Genomic DNA, 20,299 nt, shown 5'->3' on the forward strand with positions numbered 1-20,299 from the left:
TTTGTTTCATCATGAAAAAGAAGGAGGCAGAGCAAGATCTCAAAGGCAATTACAAGATTTTCACGATGCTCTTGATGAATGTGGGCTTTCTGATATGGGGTTTACAGGTGATATCTTTACCTGGCACAGGGGGAGGATTAGGGAGCGGCTTGATCGTTGTGTTATTAACGATCAATGGAGAGATATGTTCCCTAATGCTGAATTAGTGAATGGAGAGTATCTCAAGTCTGATCATCGCCCTTTATGTGTGAAGACTGAGACTTCGGAGGGGCAATATCAGGCCAATTGTGTTACAAAGCGCTTTGAAGCCAAATGGTTGAAGGAAGAGACGGTGCAGGAGGTGGTGCAGACGGCCTGGACGCGGGCTTCGGCTCAAGGACAAGGGGGGTCTTTGATGAGTAAGCTGAACCAAGTTCATTCAGACCTGCATGAATGGGACAGGAAGGTGCTGAAGAAACCTGTTCAACGAATGAAGAAACTTAGGAGAAAGTTGGAGGTGTTGAAACAAGGATCGCAGACAGACGAATCCTTGTCTGCTCAAAAGGAGATCCTTCTCCAAATTGAGTTGCAACTAGAACAAGAGGAAATTTACTGGGTGCAAAGAGCTCGCGCTAATTGGCTTAAACATGGTGACAGAAATACTAATTTCTTTCACCAGTTTGCTTCTAGTCGCAAGAAGAGAAATCTGGTCAAAGGGTTGGTGGATGACCAGGGAATTCGTCATGAAGATATTGATACTATGGGGGCTATGGTGAAAGACTATTTTGGCACGTTGTTTACAAGAGAGGTCCTAGAAGTGGAGGATGGCATTTTGAATGATGTGGACAGGAGAGTTACAAGTGCAATGAATCAAGCTCTTCTGGAACCGTTTACAAGAGAGGAGGTAAAGAAGGCTTTATTTAGCATTGGCGATCTGAAAGCCCCAGGGCCGGATGGTCTCCATGCCATTTTCTTCAAACGGTTCTGGAATTTTCTAGAGGATGATCTTATTGATGAGGTGTTGGGAGCAGTTAACAATGCAACTATACCTATGGGTTGGAATGATACAACCATAGTTATGATTCCTATGGTGGATAATCCTGATAAGGTAACCCAATTTCGCCCTATCTCGCTATGTAATGTGGTGTATAAGGTTATTTCCAAGTTGCTTTCGTATAGGCTCAAAACAGTGCTACCTGAGATCATTAGCGAGTCCTAGAGCGCTTTTGTCCCAGGTCGGCTAATAACAGATAATATCCTGTTGGCATACGAGTGTATACATACAATGAAGAAGAAAAAGGGAGCAAGGGAGCGTGTGCTATTAAGCTAGATATGCATAAAGCTTATGATAGGGTGGAGTGGATTTTTCTGGAGAAAATTATGGCCAAATTGGGCTTTGATCAACGCTGGATTCAGTTAATCATGGCATGTGTTTCATCAGTCCGATACAGAGTTCGGTTCAACAACTTTGAGACAGATCTGTTCACACCAACCAGAGGTTTACGCCAAGGTGATCCTTTATCACCTTATCTCTTATGGTTGCTGAAGGTCTGTCTAGTATGATTAAGAAGGCAGAGGAGAGGGGAGATTTGGAGGGGGTTAAAGTCTGTAGAGGGGCACCAACAATATCTCACTTACTATTTGCAGACGACTCGCTCATTCTGATGAAAGCTGATAAGGGGAATGCTGATTGTTTATCAAATATCCTGGACAGATATTGTGCAAGTTCAGGACAAAAGTTAAGTGAGGCCAAATCAAGTATTTATTTCTCAAAAAATACAGATGTGGAAGTGAAGGTTGAGGTTTGTCATAGTCTGAATATTGTGACTGAATCGCTAACAGATAAATATCTGGGACTCCCAGCTTTAGTGGGGGCTGATAGGAGCGATTGTTTCAGGCATTTGATTGACAGGGTGGTGGCTCGGATTGCCGGCTGGAAGGAAAAGATCCTTAGTTTGGGAGGAAAGGAAACTCTTATCAAATCTATAGCTCAGGTCGTGCCAGTCTACGCGATGATGGTATTTAGAATTCCGACAAAAATCTGCAAAGGAATTACAAGTGTCATCTCGCAATACTGGTGGGGAGATGAGGAAGATCATAAGAGAATCCATTGGCAGGAATGGTGGAAAATGTGTATGCCAAAATGCAAGGGTGGTATGGGCTTCAGGGATCTGCAGTGCATCAATTTGGCAATGCTAGCTAAGCAAGTTTGGAGATTATTGAGTGATCCAGGATCGCTATGTGCTAGAGTCCTTAGAGCATGATATTTTCCTGATGGCAAGTTACTTAATGCAAGACTGAAGAGTGGGAGTTCATACACATGGCAAAGTATATTTGCTGGACTCCAATGTTTTAAGCAAGGGTATATCTGGAGAGTGGGTGATGGTTCACAGATTAAAATTTGGGAAGACAATTGGTTACCAGGAAGCCAAAACTTAAAGATCCAGACGATCAGGGGAAATAGATTGGTGACAACAGTGGAAGAACTGATTAATCCTATAGACCATACTTGGGATGAGGAGTTGCTAAGGTCTATCTTTTGGCCAACTGATGTGTATCGAATTATGCAAATTCCGATCACACCAGGCAGAGAAGATGTAGTGGCCTGGCACCATAATAGAAGTGGTTCTTTTTCAGTGAAATCAGCGTACCACTGTCAATGGGATAAAAAGTATGGGGCAAGAACAATTCAGGTCCCAGCTGGGACTGCATCAAGGAGTAAGCTGTGGAAGAAGTTATGGAGATTGAAAGTTCCAGCAAAGATTAAAATCTTTGGTTGGAGGGCGCTCAAAGGACTGCTACCATGTCGGGCTATCCTTGCTAATCGTCATATTGGAGAATTAGGAGGTTGTCCTGTATGTCAGCATGGAGCGGAAGATATTAAACATCTCATATTCACATGTGTTAGAGTGAAAGAAGTCTGGAGGTCGATGGGTCTTGGAAAGAAAATTCAGCAGATAATAGACACCGATCGTTTAGGTTCTGTGATTCTGGAAGAGGTTATAACAAATGAAGATCAAGTTCAGGCGTTGGGAGTGGGCTTTGCAGAGCTGGTTTTGACGGCAGGATGGTATATTTGGTGGGAACGTCGGCAATTTGTTCATGGGGAGACTGTTCATCCCAAGGTCTGCCATGGCTATTGCGGCACTCACCAAAAATTATATGCTAGCAGCAAGGAAAGTGGTGAAGGTGAGACAGGGATGGAAGAAGCCTTCGGTTGGGAAGGTGATGGTGAATGTTGACGCCGGGTTTGATGAAAACGGTGGCTGTGGCAGTGTTGGCTCGGTGATCAGAGATTGCTCGGGAGGGTTTCTGGCAGCTGCTCATAGTTTTGTGCTGCACTTAGTGGATGCACAAATGGCAGAGGCTTATGCTCTCAAGGAGGGACTGATGTTAGCACAAAGAATTGGGTGCAACAAGCTTATCATCCAATCGGATTGCATGGAGGTAGTGCAAATAATGCAGGATGGGGGTTTCTCGACGAATTCTGCAGCTCCCATTTATGATGAATGCAATATTTTGTGGAGTGGTTTCCAGGAGATTTCTATTGAGCACTGCAGTAGGGAAGCAAATCAAGTGGCTCATAGTTTAGCGCAGCGAGCTCGAATGATTAGACAAAACTGTGTCTGGGACGATGAGGCCCCTAGCTGTATTTTAGATGAACTGGTAAACGATGTAACTTTTCTTGAATGAATAAAGTCAGTCCCATGATAAAAAAAAATCCGTAGCTTTTGGTTTCTTGTCAGCGATTTCGATCTTTCAGTGCGTGTACCTATTGCATTATAGCGACCTGAAATAGCTTCTCTTTTTTTTGAGAGGAAGTGGCCTGAAATAGCTAGTCTTGTTTGCTTACCAATCTGAAAAGCTGTATTCTTTAACTTGTCATGAAATAGTTTCGGTCGTTCATGTATCTGATTTTTTTTTTTGAACAATTGGCTGGAGCACTGCCCTATCATGTATGGATCTGAATTTTACTGTGAACGATTGAAACGATGCAACAAACAATATAATACAATTAGTCAATTACCTGGATGTAATACGACTCCTGTCAAGTTTTTTTTTTTTTTTTGAGGGGGGCGACTCGTGTCAAGTGTGCCGAGATCAGGCAGCCATACGAACCCTCTCTACGTCAGCACAGCATATAATCGTCAATCAAAGTATCAAAGCGAATACATGGCCCACGTGCCAACAAACCGATCCTTGTGTTGGGCTCACGGGCAGGGCGCGTTGTTGGGAAATTGTTAATGGGCCGAACAGAACAAAATGATATGCTTTTTCATCCACGAGTTACTGCGGCGAGTTGCGACTCTTGTACAAAGGAAAGAACTTGAAACTAACAATCAGTCTATCTCACGATCCACTTGTCTAGTCTCTCAGAAACATTTATATCATATAGCATACGCGTGTCAGTAGATAACGGTGAGTATACGTATACGTTTGTATCGTGTTCACAAGCAAATCATGTTTTTCTTTCTTAAAAAAAGAAATAATGGCATTCTAGAGTCAAACACGTTTGTTCCATTTCTCAATTCTACAAAAAGCACGTGCAACCCAATCATGAACCTTACATGCCATTCAATAGTTTTCCTTTGTTCCGTGGTGTGAAGCAATAATGCAGTATTCTAAAATATGAATGGCTAGGGAATGAGCTCATCTTCATTTACCGGAATCCATATAGTACAATCAATCAATCATTGATAGACAATCTATAGGAATTCTGATGTCAATTAATAGTTGCCTGTCTCATGGAAAAGCTTGATTTGCACAAAGATGAACTGAATTGTTAGCATCATGCGTGGAGCAAAAGAATCAGGCATAGATCTGCAATATCCAAGGACCGAGGGAGATTTTTGCGTTGGTGATATGGTACGATCTGCACGGAATGACAGAGCTCAGAGTGTGATTGCTATTATGTGAAACCTTTCCTTCCGTTCCAAATTATAAGTCATTCCAACTTTCTTGGAGAGTCAAAATATCTCAAGTTTGACCAATTTTATACAATAAAGCACTAACATTCATGATACCAAACAAATACAATTAGTTTTATTTATTAAATATATTTTCATAGTATATCTATTCGGTGCCATAAACATTTATGATCCTCTCTATAATTTTAGTCAAATATTAAATGGTTTAGCTCTCAAGAAAGTCGGAATGACTTATAATTTAGAACGGAGGGAGTATGTGTAAAGTTACTACTATATTATGATACTTTTCTTTTACATAAACCCAATCATACTATTTCAAGTATAGCAATCAAAATGGTTTTTCTTATATCAACGGTCAAAGAGTGTTGGAGAGCGCTGACTGCACACCTAGCTTGCCCTCACATGGACACGTAAATATATGAACATTTTACCACCTTTTCCTTTTCAAATGCGCATCCGCACTAGAGTGGTTAGTGACTTCTAGGATTTAAACACCGCGATTGACTATTCCCAAGGGCACTAGTAATCATCTACTATAATTAAAAAATGAAACAAACAACATAAAGTCATGTTGTCGGGATAAAGAAAACTGCCCATATTTAAACCTTCCCAGCTCTATATGTTGGTGGTGGACGGAATTAGGCTTTCATAATGTGATTCTGGTGAACAAAAAAGTAAGGGATGCTCACGATCTCCATCATTTGCCAAAAGCCTTGCAGCGAGGCCACTAACACGTCTAAAATTGGTAAAAGGGGCCGAAGGGAATCCATACCGACTGCCAGCAATGCTGCTAGCTTCTGAAAATTTAGTAACTCCTACGCTTAAATTATCTGGCTGGTTTTGATCATTTGTGCCACCTTTTCTCTTTCTATAGAAAACAATACCAAGGCCGCCTAATGCACCTAGTACAGAAGAGGGCATACTAGTGCGAGTTGGTTCAAACTTTGAGCGAACTTCATATTTTAAAAAGTTGTCTAATAAAAAGCTGAGGACTGTTTGGATCCCTTAGTATATACTTTACAGGTTCTTGATCGTGGATTTGCAAATAGAATTTAAAAATCCACAAAGTATAATAGCTTTTTTATGGGATAATGTCTATTAGGTTTCCTTTTAAAAAATCCTATTAGGTGAAAATATGGGATTGAAAAGTATGTTAAACTGCACTTATAGTAGTCGAATAAAAAAGCTGAAAAACTGTACCGTGATAAGTTGTGGATGGTAAACCATTCTTCAAGAATATTATATGCAATGGCATCTGCATTGGTAATAAAATATGTTGTCCCTAGCAAAGTAAATGGGGAGAAATAGAGCAAAACCGTACCTTTTCGCGAACAAATAGCTTTAAGTTTTATAAACTATTGTATGTCTCATCTATATATAATTATTTGTTGATGGAATTTTTGAAAAAAAATGTATAAACAACTTATTGCTGTTCTTATGTTTGTAGAGGTTGCTCTCTCATGTAACCGTTGTTGGTGCCGTCTGACCGTTCTTCATGGCTGAGCTGAGCATCTGCTTTCCTCCTGACTTGCTACAAGATTCGTGTCCGTACGACGGAAGGGACTGGTCGCGTGGGCCCCCTCACGGTGACCGGTCCCTGTTCCGCAGTCTGCCGCACACGCTGCACCACGCACCTCGAATGAAATTCGGCCGAGCAAAGCGTGGCAGTGAAAAATCACGCACTACGCATCACAAAAATGAGTGGTTACTTTGTTGATTCTTAGAATTCTTTTTTCTTATTTGACACTAAATTCAACTTTCGTTCAACTCTCTATTAAATTTTCCGTTCAAAAACGGTTAAATGCCATGTAAAAAGATAATTTTACCCTCCACCCTTCTCCTTCCTCTCCGTCGCACCTCCCCTACTGCTCCATGCCGTCGCCCGGGCCCGACCGCGCCTCCCTCATTCCTCCACGTCGCCGCGGGCCGGCCGCACCCCTCCCCGCCACTCTATTCCAGCCGCGGCGGCCGTCCCCGTCGCTCTATTCCGGCCGCGGCAGCCGTCCCTGCCCCTTCCCACGTCCGACATCGCATTGTCCAAGATCTGCCCGCGGCAGTAGGACGGCGTCGTGCCTGAGAAGGACCGAATGCACTTCTTCAACATGCTCTTCTGGAACCTCAACTACCAGGTCAACGTCAGCACTATGGGCGGCAAGGTGGAGTGGCCCGCCGGGCCTGGAAAGACGCTACTTAAGGTGCTCGTCTCCGCCATGGACATGACCTCGCTCGGGTACCCGCTGCCGCTCATGGCCGTCACAGGCGTCAACGACGTCGCGCTGGATGATGGCAGGAGTAGGTGTAGGCTGCACGAAGAACGCCGCAGATTCTTGGCGTGCGGTGGAGAGCCTTGGGGGACACGTAGATCTTGCAGAGCATGAACTGCCTGTCGCCTGCGGCGGCGGCCTCCTCTGAGCAGCACGTGGAGAACTTGTCCATGAGCCAATCAGTGAACATGCCGCCCTTCTTGATCTCACCGACCTCGACCTAATCCGCGCCACCCTTGATGGCCTTGGTGCTCTGCAGGTTCCAGGAGCCGGGTTGGTGACGCGCGCGCCCTTCTTGCAGGAGGTGAAGAAGAAGCAGTCTCCAGTCTTGGGCAGTGGGCTGAACTCTGGGTGGCGAGGTCATCGGGCTCACAGGACGTAGACGTTGGTGTGGCGGACGACTTTGAAGGTTTTGGTTTCCAAAGTTTCCTCCCAAAAAATCGCCAGCGGTGTGTCCAGACTCAATCGCTAGCTGTGTGTCGGAGGTGCGACAGAGAGGAGGAGGAAGGGGAGGAGAAGAGGGAAAAGGGTGGTGGGGTTCAGAGGGCAAAATCGTCTTTTCACACGATATTTAAAGGTTTTCGGATGGAAAATCCAACAGTGTCATATAAGAACGAAAGTTGAACTCAGTGTCAAATAAAAAAAAGATTGAGAGAAAAAAATCACTAAAATTTTTTCTGATGTGAAATGGAGAATTTTATCCTGCTGAAAAGCCAGGCCCGTCTCTTTTCACTGGCCTCCTCCCTTCACTCTCTCTCCTCCTCGGCTGGCTGCTCCTCCTCACTCTCGCTCCCTCTTCTCACCTCACACCTCACCCTTTTTGGATTCTTCTTCCCAGTCATCGCCTGTCTGCCCTCATTGGCCCAAGCCCACCTCCCCCTCTGTGGAATCCTAAATTCCTGCCTCCCCTCTGCTTCTTCCACCTGCCTCCCCAACTAGGGAAAGGAGCAAGCAAAACAACTAGCAGCACACCCAGCCTAGCCAGAGCAGCAGCTCAGCTGCGCGCCCACACCCGGCCGCCTCCCGCTTCCACTCATCCACTGGCGGGGCCTCTCTGCGATTCCTCGTGTATGCGCGCGCCTCCCTCCTCCTCCTCCTCCTCGCAGACCTCGCTGCAAGATTCTCCTGTTCTTGCCATGCGCCGTCGTCAGGGATTCCTGTCAGTGCCATCTGCTTTACCGTGTCAATCTTTGATTCTTTTCTGCGATGAGAGGCGCGGCCTTTGTGCAAGGTGTTGATCGCGCGCGTGCACGCGTGCTCGCATTTGACTGCAGGTGCCCGTGTGACGATCGCGCGCGGGAGTAGGTAAGCTGGTGAATGGGAGCCAAGGCAATGTCGTCCCACGGCAGCGGGGCCGCCGGCGGTGGCGGCGGTGGGGCGGCCCTGTCGCGGCAGGGCTCGGTGTGCAGCCTCACGTTCGGCGAGGCGGACGGCCAGCTGCACGGCGTCAACCTGGACGACCTCCTCCGCGCGGGGCGGAAGACGGTGGACGAGGTGTGGCGGGACATTCAGGGCGCCGGGGGCGGCGCCTGCCCGCGGGCCCAGATGACGCTCGAGGACTTCCTGTCAAGGGCCGGCACCAGCGCGCCCGCCGACGCGGCCGGCAACGGCGCCTGCGCGCGCAGTTGGGGAGCGCACCAGCTGTACCAGCCGGCCCCGGCGCCGCAGCTGGGCCGCCACCACCAACCGGCCGTCGGGCGCCCCGTGCCGCGGCCGCTCGGCGTGGGCGCCGGGCCGGTGCTCGAGGCGCTGTACTACGAGGGCGGCGCGGCGGCGGCGGCCGGCGGGAATCGGGCCGGCCCCGAACACGGCGTGGCGGAGAGGTCGAACGAGCGGCGCAAGAAGCGGATGATCAAGAACCGGGAGTCGGCGGCGAGGTCGCGCGCTCGGAAGCAGGTGCGTACGTGTTCTTGCCATCCCGTTCCTGCCAACCCCAACCCTTTTACTGCATTAGAACGCCCGCACGCCCGCCCATATACTCATATAAATTTTGTGGTGTTTGCATTTGGATTTGGATGAAACGCAGGCATACACCAACGAGCTGGAGAACAAGATCTCGCAGCTGGAGGAGGAGAACGAGCGGCTCCGGGGGCACAAGGTATCATACAAATCAAACCATACCCTAAATGCTACCCCATTTATTCTCTCTCTCTCAAAAAAAAGAGAAGAATCTACATAGCTTGGGACGATGAATCCGGCTTTCCTGCTTTTGTAGTTGCAAATTGAAATGCTCGTTCTTCATAGGAATAGCTTGTAGCACTCCAAGTGGGACGTGTTGACTAAAAGGGTCAATACCTTCTGTTCGATAATACCCAGCGCAAAATGACAAATGCGATAGAACCTCGGCGTGGCGAATAGCAGCAAATCGCTTCGCTTTTCTCTCACTTTGGTGTCCGGTTCTCACACTTATCTGAAGTTCATCCAAATAAGCTACACCAGGATGTAGGCCACCTTGAGTTTGCCCTTCTTGTTACCCTAAGAAACGACGGCTAAGAGACCTGTAATACACGACAAGAAAACCCTTTTTTCCCCCACTCTTGCTCGGCATGGCCAAAACAGCCCACGAACACCAGTGTGGTTACGCTAAGTGACGAGCTGAGATATCGCGTCGGCCCAATCATTGGCCGCGTAATTGCTTCGTTCGTGTCACGCTTTCTCCTTTTCGATCCGGTGTTGTGTACGGGGTGTTTAATACTAATTAGAAGTATAAACATAGTTTAATTACAAAACTAATTGCATAGATGGAGTCTAATTCGCGAGATGAATCTATTAAACCTAATTAATCTATGATCTGACAATGTGGTGCTACAGTAGTCATTTGCTAATGATTGATTAATTAATTTTAATAACGAATTAGACTGTATCTATAGAATTAATTAAGTTTAGCACTCTTATCCAGATGACCTTGGCAGTGGTTGCAGTAGGGTCTGCTGTATTGCGCAGCGAGTTGCGACGAGGCCAGGTACTGCCCGTTTTTCCGCTGTCCATGCGCGATTGGCTCTCCTCCCTCTGCTGCTCGGAGTGGTTACATAAGCATGTCTGCTACGATTTCTGATTGATGGCTGGACCACAAATTTCTGTCCCATCGACTGGGGTTCCACCGTCCCAGACTTTTTCAGTGCAGCTTCAGATCTTCATGTACGGAAGGGAAAAAATATTCTCTCCCCTGCTTTGCTACGCCTCGTTTTATAGCAGTTTAAAGAAAACATCCTTTTTTTAAACCGAAAGTGGATCGTTGATAAAATTGCTGTAAGAGTGTTGGTGTTTGATACGAGGTGCTGAAATTTAGCAGGGTTATATCGGATGTTCGGATGCTAATTAGGAGGACTAAACATGAGCTAATTACAAAACTAATTGCACATATGGAGTTTAATTCGCGAGACGAATCTATTAAAGCTAATTAATCCATCATTAGCAAATGATTACTGTAGCACCACATTATCAAATCACGGACTAATTAGGCTTAATAGATTCGTCTCGCGAATTAGACTCTATCTGTGCAATAATTTTATAATTAGACTATGTTTAATCTACCTAATTAGTATCAAACATCCGATGTGACAGATGCTAAGTTTAGCAAGGTGGTATCTGCAAAGGGCATTGTTGGATGGATGGTCATCCATTCCTATCCAGCTTTTAAGCCATAGCAGAGTTTTCTGATGCAACTGGTGTGTGTGCTCATTGGACTGACATCGCTGCCAAGGGCATCGTGGACGATCAACTGCTCCTATCCCTCTTACTGTTGTAGCACAGTTTTATTATGCAACAGGCGGTGATTAATGTGCTCTCATTGGAAAGGCATCAACTACGCTTACTAAAGTTAGGATTCTTTAGTCTAACCTTATTCCTAGGACGACTTAAACAAGGCCTTTTGGAAAAGTTCACGGCATTGTCTGACAGCTCAACTTCCCTCCCTAGCTTACAGTCAGCATGGCTTACACTCCCCGTCAGCAAGTAATGGTTTTTGCCCATTGGATTCAGCTCGACGCGAAAACTTTACTAGCATCCATCCATGAAATCTTCACATCTATCTCGATCTGTGTTTTCTATTTGTCTTTGCTGGTTTTCGTAGTAGTGCTGTGCTCCTTTCTATGCCCCGTGTCATGCAATCTGAAGACAGTATGTATTACTCTGCGAGTGACAAGCTCTCCGAAAGGTGAGATCTGTGTCCTACTCTGCGCTTTGGAGGTGCGAGACCCTGACATCATTGTCTAGAAAAATAGCAAGAGGACCAAACCAAACAGACATTCACGAACAGATAAACTTTTATGCTGGCTTATTGGTATAACACTCAATAACAGGTGTGGTTTAGAAATGGTGTGCTAACCTTTTCCGCAGCTGCTGCCTCTAGCTTTCTGGCACAGCGCTTCACAGAAACCTGAGACACTTCTTTCTTCCAAGGCGGTACAAGGAACGGATTCTTTATAGACTTGCAGCAGGAACGAAATTGCATGCTTTGACGCGCTGAAGAACTGTATTCATCTTGACTTCTCCGGGAACGATGAACCCATCTAGACATTTACCCTTTGAGATCTGGATTTTGTCTCATACTTCGATGTATATGTGTATGATATGTCCATTGTCCAGTGAAAACTTTGCAGTTTCGGGACTGATGCAGTAGTTTTGTGTTCGCTGCAGGCACCGGAGCCGGTAGTGCAGTATGTGCCGCAACAGGAGGTGAAGAATCAGCTCCAGCTCCAGCTCCGGCGGACTAACTCGGCCAACTTCTGATCATGTTAATAGTAGTAGTGGAACTGTCCTGGCAGTAGGGTTCGTTCAAGTTGTAACAGCCCTGTTGGGAATAGTCAGCTAGTATGTAAGAACTCTTCTATGCAGTCCCCAACTTGCAGCATGGATTGGGTATTGTTGCAAACCATTGTACTCCTACCATGCAGTTGTTGCGGTAATAGTCTTCCAACTGATCCTTTGACCTTTGCAACCCTATGATTGCAAGAGTGCAACAGATAAGCAGTTGCGCTGTATGATCTCCCGAGGGGTAAAAAAATGTGCCATCCTTATATCTTTCAGGTGTCTCTGACATACTAATCCGTTCAGCCCCCCGTTTTTTGTTCCTCCAAAAAGGTAGACTAAGCAACCGGATTTCAGGATACATTGATGTGAAAAATTTCATTCCAAACTTAAGTATGATTTGGTACACCGATCTGTATTTATCAACAACTAGGTTAACATAATCTCTAACTTGCACGCCTTAAGCGTTGTCACTACCAGCATCTTCTTCAGGAAGTATCAATCGGAGGTCCTCGTTATCTCGGTAAACTTGAACCAAAGCTGCAGCCTTGTATGCAAGAAAACCCATCATCCCTGGAAGAACCTGCATAAAGAGAGCTAGTCATTCAGAATAAGTTTGTGGAAGAAATTCTAGAGTTTGGACGAGGACTAAGGAATTCAAGATAGTAGTCCTTGCTATATAATCCCTACAATTTTCAAATATGTGATGTTTTAGTTTGTCCTAAATGTCGTATATTTAAACGGAGGGAGCAATAAACATATTATTAACAGGAGAAAACAGGTACTGGCATATGTGTGTACTCAAGGCTAAGATATATCTGGCATGGTCTGCCAACTAAATGAAATTTAGTACAATAGCAGACTGGTGCACTCACCTCAAAACTGAAAAAGCTATTTTGGAAATGATCTGATAAAGCTGACAATCCAAAAATCACAGCAGGAATCACAAGCCTTGGGGATGAAAGAGCTACTCCAGCACCACCCAATGTCTTCTCTATCGTATTCTTCAAATCTTCACTTGTAATGCCGATTCTAGCATTTGCACAAATAGGATGGTTATTTAAACAATCAGAATGTGAGGAACCAAGTAATGGGGTACAGGCTGCCGCTGACAGCATGTCTGAATCTTGAAACCTACTTCTTCACTTTCTTCTTTAGAAAAACTTCTGGAATATCTTCCTTTGACAGGTTATCTGTGTGCTGACACAGAAGTTGAAGATACAAGCAACTGTTCAACATAAGAATGGCTAGTTTCAGAATAGTTGGAAAACTTGTTGAAACTTCCTCAGATATTATGAGAATAAAACACCTCCTGAAGCTGTGAAGGGCATGGTATGCTTACCTGAAACCAACCCCAAAAGCATAACTGACAGCAGTCTGTTCAATAAGAAGATCAAGGTTCAGTCACATCAATTACTCAATACCAACATTTAGGTACAGTTAAATTATTTTCCATTTATTGACAAAATCATTTCTAGGTGATGGCAGAGTCAGAAGTATTTTGTTTATGGTCAGTGTGGGATACATACCCCCTCTTGGTTTCATTCAAATAGGCTTTTGGCAGCCACGGAATTCACAGGAGGGTTCAGAGCCGGACTTAGCTAGGTGGCTGGACGGATATTAAATGCTGAGACCATTCACAAATAATTAAAAAAAACCATTGATACATGAGAAAAGTTATACATGTCAATTTGTTTGTTTGCTGCATCCCCTTATATTGGCTGAGTTCATGATCCAAAGACTAACATGAATATGGCACAAGGTCCAGAATACGTAAATGGCAAACTGTGTGATGCCTAATTGCCCATATAACCCAGTTGGTAGTTGCGGCGAAACATATTCAAGCTACAATATGTCGTCATAAACCGAGTTGTTGTTTTTGGGTTAATCATAACAATTAGTTTCTTTATGCATAAATCAGGCACAGAAGCATTTACTTATAGCATATAGACTATAGTTACTTTACTTGCTTCTTTTCTTATATATATCAACCACATGGTTTAAAATCTTGATCTACCTTGAGAGAAAAGACCAGGAGACAGTATAAACTACATGCAGCTCCAATTCCTGTGGTCAAGAGCAACAATTCATCCTTGAGCTGCAAGAAATTCATGGGCATCAGTAGATGGGTGTGTAATTACCTTTTTAAGCAATGCATAGAAGATTAAAAATACAATGCTGGGAAAAGGAACCATACAGCTTCATATTTCAAAAGGTTAAGTTCCTTCCTTTTGTCGCTCTCATTCTGCCTATCCTGTCATCATTTGCAAAATCATTTCCCATTTCTCCATCAGCTGTTACCGCAATAACATTCTCACGATCCAAAAATAATGAACATCAATCGCCATATCAAAGGATGTCAGACCTTAGCAGAACGCCTCTTGCTCACAGGCAGGCTGCTTTCACCGGACACCCAATCCCTGGTTGCCGCTAATCTCAACACTCCCTCATCCGCAACATCTTCCTGGACCTACATCCCAAATCTGTGCCAGTTACTCTTCGTTAAAGTAGAAGAACAGACATCCTGATTAGTTGAGCTTACATCTTCAGGCTGAGCAACATCCGCAGCGTTCCCTTGGACCGCGGTCGCCTCTACCGCATCAACATTTGCGCCATTCCTCCTCCAGACCATGTCAGAGATTTTCGTGACGAAATCGCCGTGCAGCTGCCTCTCCTCAAGAAACATGCGCAGGACCTCCTCCCCAATACTGTCCCCAGCTGTCGGTAGCAGGTTACAGGATCAGTACCAACAAACAGAGCCACGACATGGAGACGTTCTGGGTGCCAATCGCTCGGCATTCGTTTCTCCGGCACAAGCGAGGTAAGAACACATCCAGAAGACCAGAAAGGAGTAAATTAAGGAGCAGTGGTGGATGAACAAATTACCTTGGGCTTGGAGGGAGGAGTAGCGGAGAGCCGAGGTCCGCGGGAGGGGCCTGCGTGGGAGGGCGGGGCCGAGGGGAGGGAGCGAGCCGCGCGCGGGAAGGTGGCAGCAGCGGAGGCCTGGGAGCCCCATGGCCATGGCGGTTTCAAGCTACTGTGACTCGCTGGTGGTGTTCGATCCTGGGCGAAGGAAGAAGAGCAGGGAGGCGAGGCTGAGGCCGTCCTTCTCTCGCCACAATCCAAAACTCCGGAAGCCGTCGCAAAACTGAATAAATATCTTCCCTTCGGGCCGGGCCTCAGGCTAGCGTTCTGGCCCAAGTGGCCCAGTAGACAGAACTCTGCTTTCGTTCCGTCCCACACCATCCGTGCCATGTGCATACAATTAAGCCAATGAAGGCTACAGAACAAAGAAAAGTAGCGAAACGATAGCACTGAGCGCAGATCATCAAGGGCAAAGACAATCTCAATGAGCTGATCAACAAGGGCAGGCCAATCCATGATTCCAACATCCAAGTTTCCTGCCCATAAATCACAGCAGGATGGTTCCAGTAATTCCACAAATACAGTGAAAGTTCAACACGCTAAATCTTATGGGGATTACAGGAATTATTCGATAGAGACGAAACGTCAATCCTTGCCATATCATTAGCCAGCGGGGACTGATCAGCAAGAGATTCTTTAGCCTGCGGGCCAGTTCATCTGCCTGCCTCCAAGGAGATGAACGTGGATGTGGTAAACAGATTGACCTGCAATTGAAGGCACTGAGCGGTTAATGGGGGGAATGGTCAAACAGAGAGCTGTTTCAAGGACATACAGTCAGTTGCACATACATCCTTTAGGGCCATCATTGATGACAACACGGTAGCCATCTTCGAGTCCTTCCTGCTTCGCAATTACTTTGGCAACATAGAGGAGATAGCCAAGTATCTCAACATGCCTCTCTTCTGCCTGGGAAGTGGGGAGATGGGCACAGATAAGGGGCATTTCTTTTGCCTTTTTAAGATTACAAATTTTAGGAAAGTGGAGTAATGTACATCGCATAGTACAATCTGGTTTTAAAAAGGTTGGCTTAAATTAACTGAAAGCAGATAACTGATAAATAGTAAACTCTACCTTCGAAAGGCCAGTTAATCCATCCTTGACTTTGGGAATGATTAGGATGTGTGTTGGGGCTTGAGGGTTTATGTCTCTGAAAGCCAAGACCTGTAACCAAAACATCATATGCAGTTCAGATATTACAAACAAGTAATTTACAATCTTGAGCAAAAGAGAAAGAGCAGAATTCAACTGAACACTCGGTTCACTCGAAACTTGTAATTTAGTAATTCACTGTACAGTAGTTGCTTAAAAAAAATGGAATGCTGATTCCCCTACCACTGTAAGACCCCTTAAAATAATCCACAGACCAATTTCATTACATATACTAGCTAATATGACAACTGACATATTGAGCCACCATTAAACATCCATATGCTGTGCAAATGCATGGCTACTGTGAACCCTGTTGCTTGTTCTCATCCAAATAAACTAATTTCTATAGAAGTGACAAAGCCCACAGAACTAAACAACATGTAAATATAATAATCACAGCTTTTCCTTACATAGCATGATTTCTATTTTGAAAGAGTTAAAGCTCCAAAGTTTCAGAAGCAGCTGAAAGATTCAAACAATGAGATAATGCTGCTTAATGAGTTCAGAGTAGCAAGGACCTATCAGTTACCTAGTGCTCTAGTTCATTAACAAAATGCAATCATCAAATTTTCTAAAGCATATGTGCATAGTCCTCCTAATAATAGAATATTCTTACTGCATCATATCGCAAGTTAAAAGGGATTGTTTGTAGGGATGCAAGTGGCTAGCCGGCAACCCACTTACTTAAGCCTATATGCTGGTTTGCGGGCTAGCCCAATTACATCTCTAATTTCTTGGCTACATTCATAGACAATAACTATTATTTCGAGCATATAAATTCAACACATGGGCATGTACAGCATTTTAACACTAGTTGACAACAACCTTCTCACAATTGCAAACATCACATGCTTATCAGATATCAGTACAGTAATTTCCGTACTACCTTGTCCTAAACATAAGCACGTATTCAATAAAAGCAGGCAACAGAATTATTGCAGTGCTTTCAATCTAATTGAAAATAGAGAAAAGAAATACCACAGAATACCTTCTCATCTTCATAAACCACAGTAGATGGTATTTCCTTTTTGATGATCTTGTCAAATCTGCAGACGCCAAAAGATTCAGAAAGTAATACTCAAAAACCTTTGCTCAGCAATGTGTTTAAATATTCGACCCTTTCATTGCATTCTCTAGATTTTTGTTAGCAAGGGTTCAAATTTGCTACTGCAAAGCAACTGGTTTCAATTGGACGCAACGTATCTCAATGAACTCGACATTTCCTTTTTTGCACCAATTTAGTTCTTAAGAAAAGCCTGATCAATTCAGCAGGTTAATGTTCCTAGAGAGAAACAACTGGCCTCACATAATTCAAAGACATATCTATCATTATACTTTAATTCATTATACGTTAGACTAGCTCTGGACCAAATCAAATCCCGTTCACGGAGACTAAATCTACGGGCCCCAACTTATTCGAAACTGGAGAGAGAACTCACGACATTTGAGATTTAAACTATCCAAAATTCCAAATCAGCAATCAACCAAGTCTCGAGTGACAGATGAAGCAGTCACCACCGAAATACTTCGGTATCTAAAAATCAGTTGAGTTCTTGGAACAAAAGCGCGGAGAAAGAGCAGGGGCTCCAAAACTAACGGGGCCGTCGAATAGCTTGCAATCGGACCAAAATTTCCCCTTCTTACTACAAAAGAAGAGCACTTCTCTTGCGTATTCGCGAGAGTGAAAAGGAGGGCAGGGGCTCACATGGTGGGGCTGTCGTTGGGCACGGCGGCGAGCGCCGCCTCCTTCTCCGACGACATGGTGACGGATCGATCGCCTCCCCGGGCACCAAGTGGTCGCCGCCGGAAGTGTTCCTGGATAAAGCCCCCCGCCCCGAAAGAACCCGAAGAAACCCTCGCTTTCTCTGTCAATTTACCGTTCTACCCTTCTTCGAAGCTTTCTCACGGTTGCAGTTGCGGAGCAGGTGCGTCATTTGGTCATCTTTCGTCAACACATGGATTACGCTGACCCGTGCAGAAGAGAGAACCGCAGCGGAGCCGTGTTCGCCCTCGGTTAGCGTAAAAACCGAGTGCCAATGTGTCACGCGATTGAAATCATACCAGCAGACACGAACTCCACTGATTTGTACAGCGTACTATCACTGCGCTTGACATTGGCTTCTTTCTTCCTTAAGTACTCTAGTACTTTGTAATGGCGAGTTCATTCCAAGTTCGTATGCGAGTTTCCTTTGCAGGAGCCAGGATCCGATGCATGAACCGCGGTTCAGATTGCAGGACACACAACCATAAAACAAGAATCTACTGAATCTACAAGAATCTACAGACGGATAGCATTCGGGTGCCTCTTCTTTGGCCGAAATTTGGACTACCAGTACTTCCTCCATCCCAAATTATTATTCGTTTTGATTTTTCTAGATACATAATTTTTGTTATGCATCTAGATATGTATCTTAAAAAAAATTAAAACGGAGGAAATACGAACGCAGCAAATCAGTTTACCAGGTACCAAAACCGTGGCTGGATAGTATAGAAGTACGCAGCAAAGCAATGCAGGCGAGAACCACAGCTGAAAGACCGGTGTGTTTGCAGCACAGGTCATCAATCGCCGGCACCGGCAGTAGCTTCTCTCCTACCTTCTCTGACCGCATTATTGGAGATCACCCAGGTGATCTTGGAATTCCCATTTGATTATGCGTTTCGCAAGGACTTTCAGTGGTCAGTGGTATCGGAAGCCGCCATGAAGTTGGCCAACAAGTGGCGCCTGCGGTGTGGTTGGTTGCCCTCTGCCTTTTTTTTTTTTGCCCTGGTTTGCATAGCAAAGACTGCAAGAGCAAGATTCACAGGAGGTTAGCTGATGTTAACGCTACTGGTTATCTATCGTCCGGTTGTTAGTAGGTGGAGTTTGTACAAGTATAATACTACCATGATCTGTAGTTCTGTACCGAGAGACTGCCAGAATACGTGTCCTTGATGGGCTAGTGCTCTGAATCTCGGATACGTTAACCACCGAGACGGCATACGGTAAGCATCTGGGGTTTCTGGCATCATCGCCGCTGTCATGGTGAGGTTTCCTTAGCCTACGAACACGTGTCTCCCATGCTGACTGCAAAATGAAAACAATATTGGCCTGGTCCAACGACAACGCGACGACCGGGTTGAGTTGAAGTGGCGTTTTCTTTATTCTCCGTGTTCGACGAGTCGACACCCACTGGGCCGACGTGCCTGCCGCGCGTCTCTCCGCGCCTATTAAAACCGGCCTCTCTTGCATCTCCGCCCAGGTTCCAAAGAGTTCAGCGGAAAGCCAAAGTCTCCACCTTCCCCGCCCCTGTGCAGCTGTGCTCGAAACTGCAGACCTAAGGTACGAGCATCACATTGGCATCTTTTACGTTTATCCCTCCTCTTGTCCAAGTGCCATGAGAAATTCAGAGCAGAGCTCGTGTTTGCTATTTCCTTGGTGTAAGGAAGAATCACGTTACTAGCAACTCAACTCTCATGTCTCGGTGCACGAGCATGCCTCACGCTTTTTCTTTTTCTTTTTTTTGCTGAAATTGTTGCTCATGCGCTCTGTGAACTTCGATCGCCAGCGCCCAGGGAGATACACAAGCGATGGACGGCGGCGACAGCAGCCCGGTGATGACGGACAGCGAGAGGCGGGCGTACCGGTACGGGCACCCGGCGGCGCCCAGGCTGCGGGGCATGCGCAAGTCGTGGTCCAACGACTCGCTCGCCGGCTACGGCGCCTACGGCGGGGGCGGCAGGGCCTCCTGCGTGTGCGCGCCCACCACGCACCCGGGCTCCTTCCGCTGCAAGCACCACCGCCACGCCGCCTCCAACCTCGGCGCTGCCACCGCCGCGCCACAGGCCGTCGCCAAGCACGACGAGGAACAGGAAACGGCGCCCGACGCCGATGAGGCGGACAAGTCCTCGTGAGGCTCCTGCGGCCTGCGCTGCTGCTGCTGCGGCGGCGGCGGCGTTTGCAGGTTTGGGGGCGTCGTACTATCGCACGGCGCTCCCCCTGCGCGCCGACGTCTTCTTTTCGTGTCATTTCGAGACTTTGGTGTGAATTTTTTTCTTTGCTGCAATAATGAAGTGCTGCACTGCTGCTGTGCTCGGCACGGCAAATGACGTGTGAATAGAAATTTTCCTGTGTCTTTTGATCTTTTGAAAAGAGACGTAGCGCTTCTTTTACTCTGAGCTTTTGCCTGCATGGTATCTGATCGGCGTTTGTTAAAAAGGTTCCGAAGGAGATGTATATGTACTCCTACACAGTACATTTGTTAAAAGTTAATGGACCATAGCACGTACTCGTGTAATTTTCCTGCATGCAAACTCAAAGTATGTGCC

At 45.7% G+C, this 20,299-nt stretch overlaps 4 protein-coding genes across 5 annotated transcripts; 2 read left to right on the forward strand and 2 right to left on the reverse strand.

The window, feature by feature from the left end:
* Positions 1-7,927: 7,927 nt before the first annotated feature.
* On the forward strand, positions 7,928-12,153 carry LOC101766653 (ABSCISIC ACID-INSENSITIVE 5-like protein 2). Of its 2 annotated transcripts, XM_004986963.3 has the most exons (5): positions 7,928-8,330; positions 8,446-9,067; positions 9,198-9,269; positions 10,071-10,133; positions 11,810-12,153. In XM_004986963.3, the coding sequence occupies exons 2-5, from the start codon at positions 8,489-8,491 to the stop codon at positions 11,900-11,902; spliced, it is 807 nt and encodes a 268-aa protein (XP_004987020.2). In that variant the 5' UTR covers positions 7,928-8,330; positions 8,446-8,488; the 3' UTR covers positions 11,903-12,153. The 2 variants fall into 2 exon arrangements, with proteins under 2 accessions (XP_004987020.2, XP_022678911.1); XM_022823176.1 differs by lacking the exon at positions 10,071-10,133.
* Positions 12,154-12,259: 106 nt separating this feature from the next.
* On the reverse strand, positions 12,260-15,056 carry LOC101754998. Its single transcript, XM_004984486.3, has 9 exons — positions 14,807-15,056; positions 14,463-14,638; positions 14,286-14,390; positions 14,118-14,174; positions 13,938-14,018; positions 13,263-13,297; positions 13,059-13,148; positions 12,796-12,952; positions 12,260-12,503 (listed from the first exon to the last, which is right to left on the reverse strand). The coding sequence occupies exons 1-9, from the start codon at positions 14,940-14,942 to the stop codon at positions 12,381-12,383; spliced, it is 960 nt and encodes a 319-aa protein (XP_004984543.1). The 5' UTR covers positions 14,943-15,056; the 3' UTR covers positions 12,260-12,380.
* Positions 15,057-15,248: 192 nt separating this feature from the next.
* On the reverse strand, positions 15,249-17,878 carry LOC101754589 (14 kDa zinc-binding protein). The gene is made up of 5 exons (XM_004984485.4): positions 17,700-17,878; positions 16,983-17,040; positions 15,917-16,006; positions 15,634-15,751; positions 15,249-15,549 (listed from the first exon to the last, which is right to left on the reverse strand). The coding sequence occupies exons 1-5, from the start codon at positions 17,753-17,755 to the stop codon at positions 15,482-15,484; spliced, it is 390 nt and encodes a 129-aa protein (XP_004984542.1). The 5' UTR covers positions 17,756-17,878; the 3' UTR covers positions 15,249-15,481.
* Positions 17,879-19,240: 1,362 nt separating this feature from the next.
* Positions 19,241-20,278, forward strand: LOC101755407. The gene is made up of 2 exons (XM_004984487.2): positions 19,241-19,313; positions 19,540-20,278. The coding sequence occupies exon 2, from the start codon at positions 19,562-19,564 to the stop codon at positions 19,883-19,885; it is 324 nt and encodes a 107-aa protein (XP_004984544.1). The 5' UTR covers positions 19,241-19,313; positions 19,540-19,561; the 3' UTR covers positions 19,886-20,278.
* Positions 20,279-20,299: the final 21 nt, after the last annotated feature.

The sequence above is a fragment of the Setaria italica genome, chromosome IX, assembly GCF_000263155.2.
Source record: "Setaria italica strain Yugu1 chromosome IX, Setaria_italica_v2.0, whole genome shotgun sequence".
NCBI classification, from domain to species: Eukaryota; Viridiplantae; Streptophyta; class Magnoliopsida; order Poales; family Poaceae; genus Setaria; species Setaria italica.

Bases quoted from the DNA above. Each gene is read 5' to 3' on its own strand.
- LOC101755407 (XM_004984487.2), top strand. From the start codon at position 19,562: ATGGACGGCGGCGACAGCAGCCCGGTGATGACGGACAGCGAGAGGCGG.
- LOC101766653 (XM_004986963.3), top strand. From the start codon at position 8,489: ATGGGAGCCAAGGCAATGTCGTCCCACGGCAGCGGGGCCGCCGGCGGT. The intron at 9,068-9,197 runs GTGCGTACGTGT...GATGAAACGCAG, and splicing joins GGTCGCGCGCTCGGAAGCAG to GCATACACCAACGAGCTGGA. The intron at 9,270-10,070 runs GTATCATACAAA...ACTCTTATCCAG, and splicing joins AGCGGCTCCGGGGGCACAAG to ATGACCTTGGCAGTGGTTGC.
- LOC101754589 (XM_004984485.4), bottom strand. From the start codon at position 17,755: ATGTCGTCGGAGAAGGAGGCGGCGCTCGCCGCCGTGCCCAACGACAGC. The intron at 16,007-16,982 runs GTATTCTGTGGT...TTTTGGTTACAG, and splicing joins TGGTTTATGAAGATGAGAAG to GTCTTGGCTTTCAGAGACAT. The intron at 15,752-15,916 runs GTAGAGTTTACT...CCCACTTCCCAG, and splicing joins GATTAACTGGCCTTTCGAAG to GCAGAAGAGAGGCATGTTGA.
- LOC101754998 (XM_004984486.3), bottom strand. From the start codon at position 14,942: ATGGCCATGGGGCTCCCAGGCCTCCGCTGCTGCCACCTTCCCGCGCGC. The intron at 14,019-14,117 runs GTATGGTTCCTT...AATTTCTTGCAG, and splicing joins ACCTTTTGAAATATGAAGCT to CTCAAGGATGAATTGTTGCT. The intron at 12,504-12,795 runs GTGAGTGCACCA...CTCTTTATGCAG, and splicing joins ATAGCTTTTTCAGTTTTGAG to GTTCTTCCAGGGATGATGGG.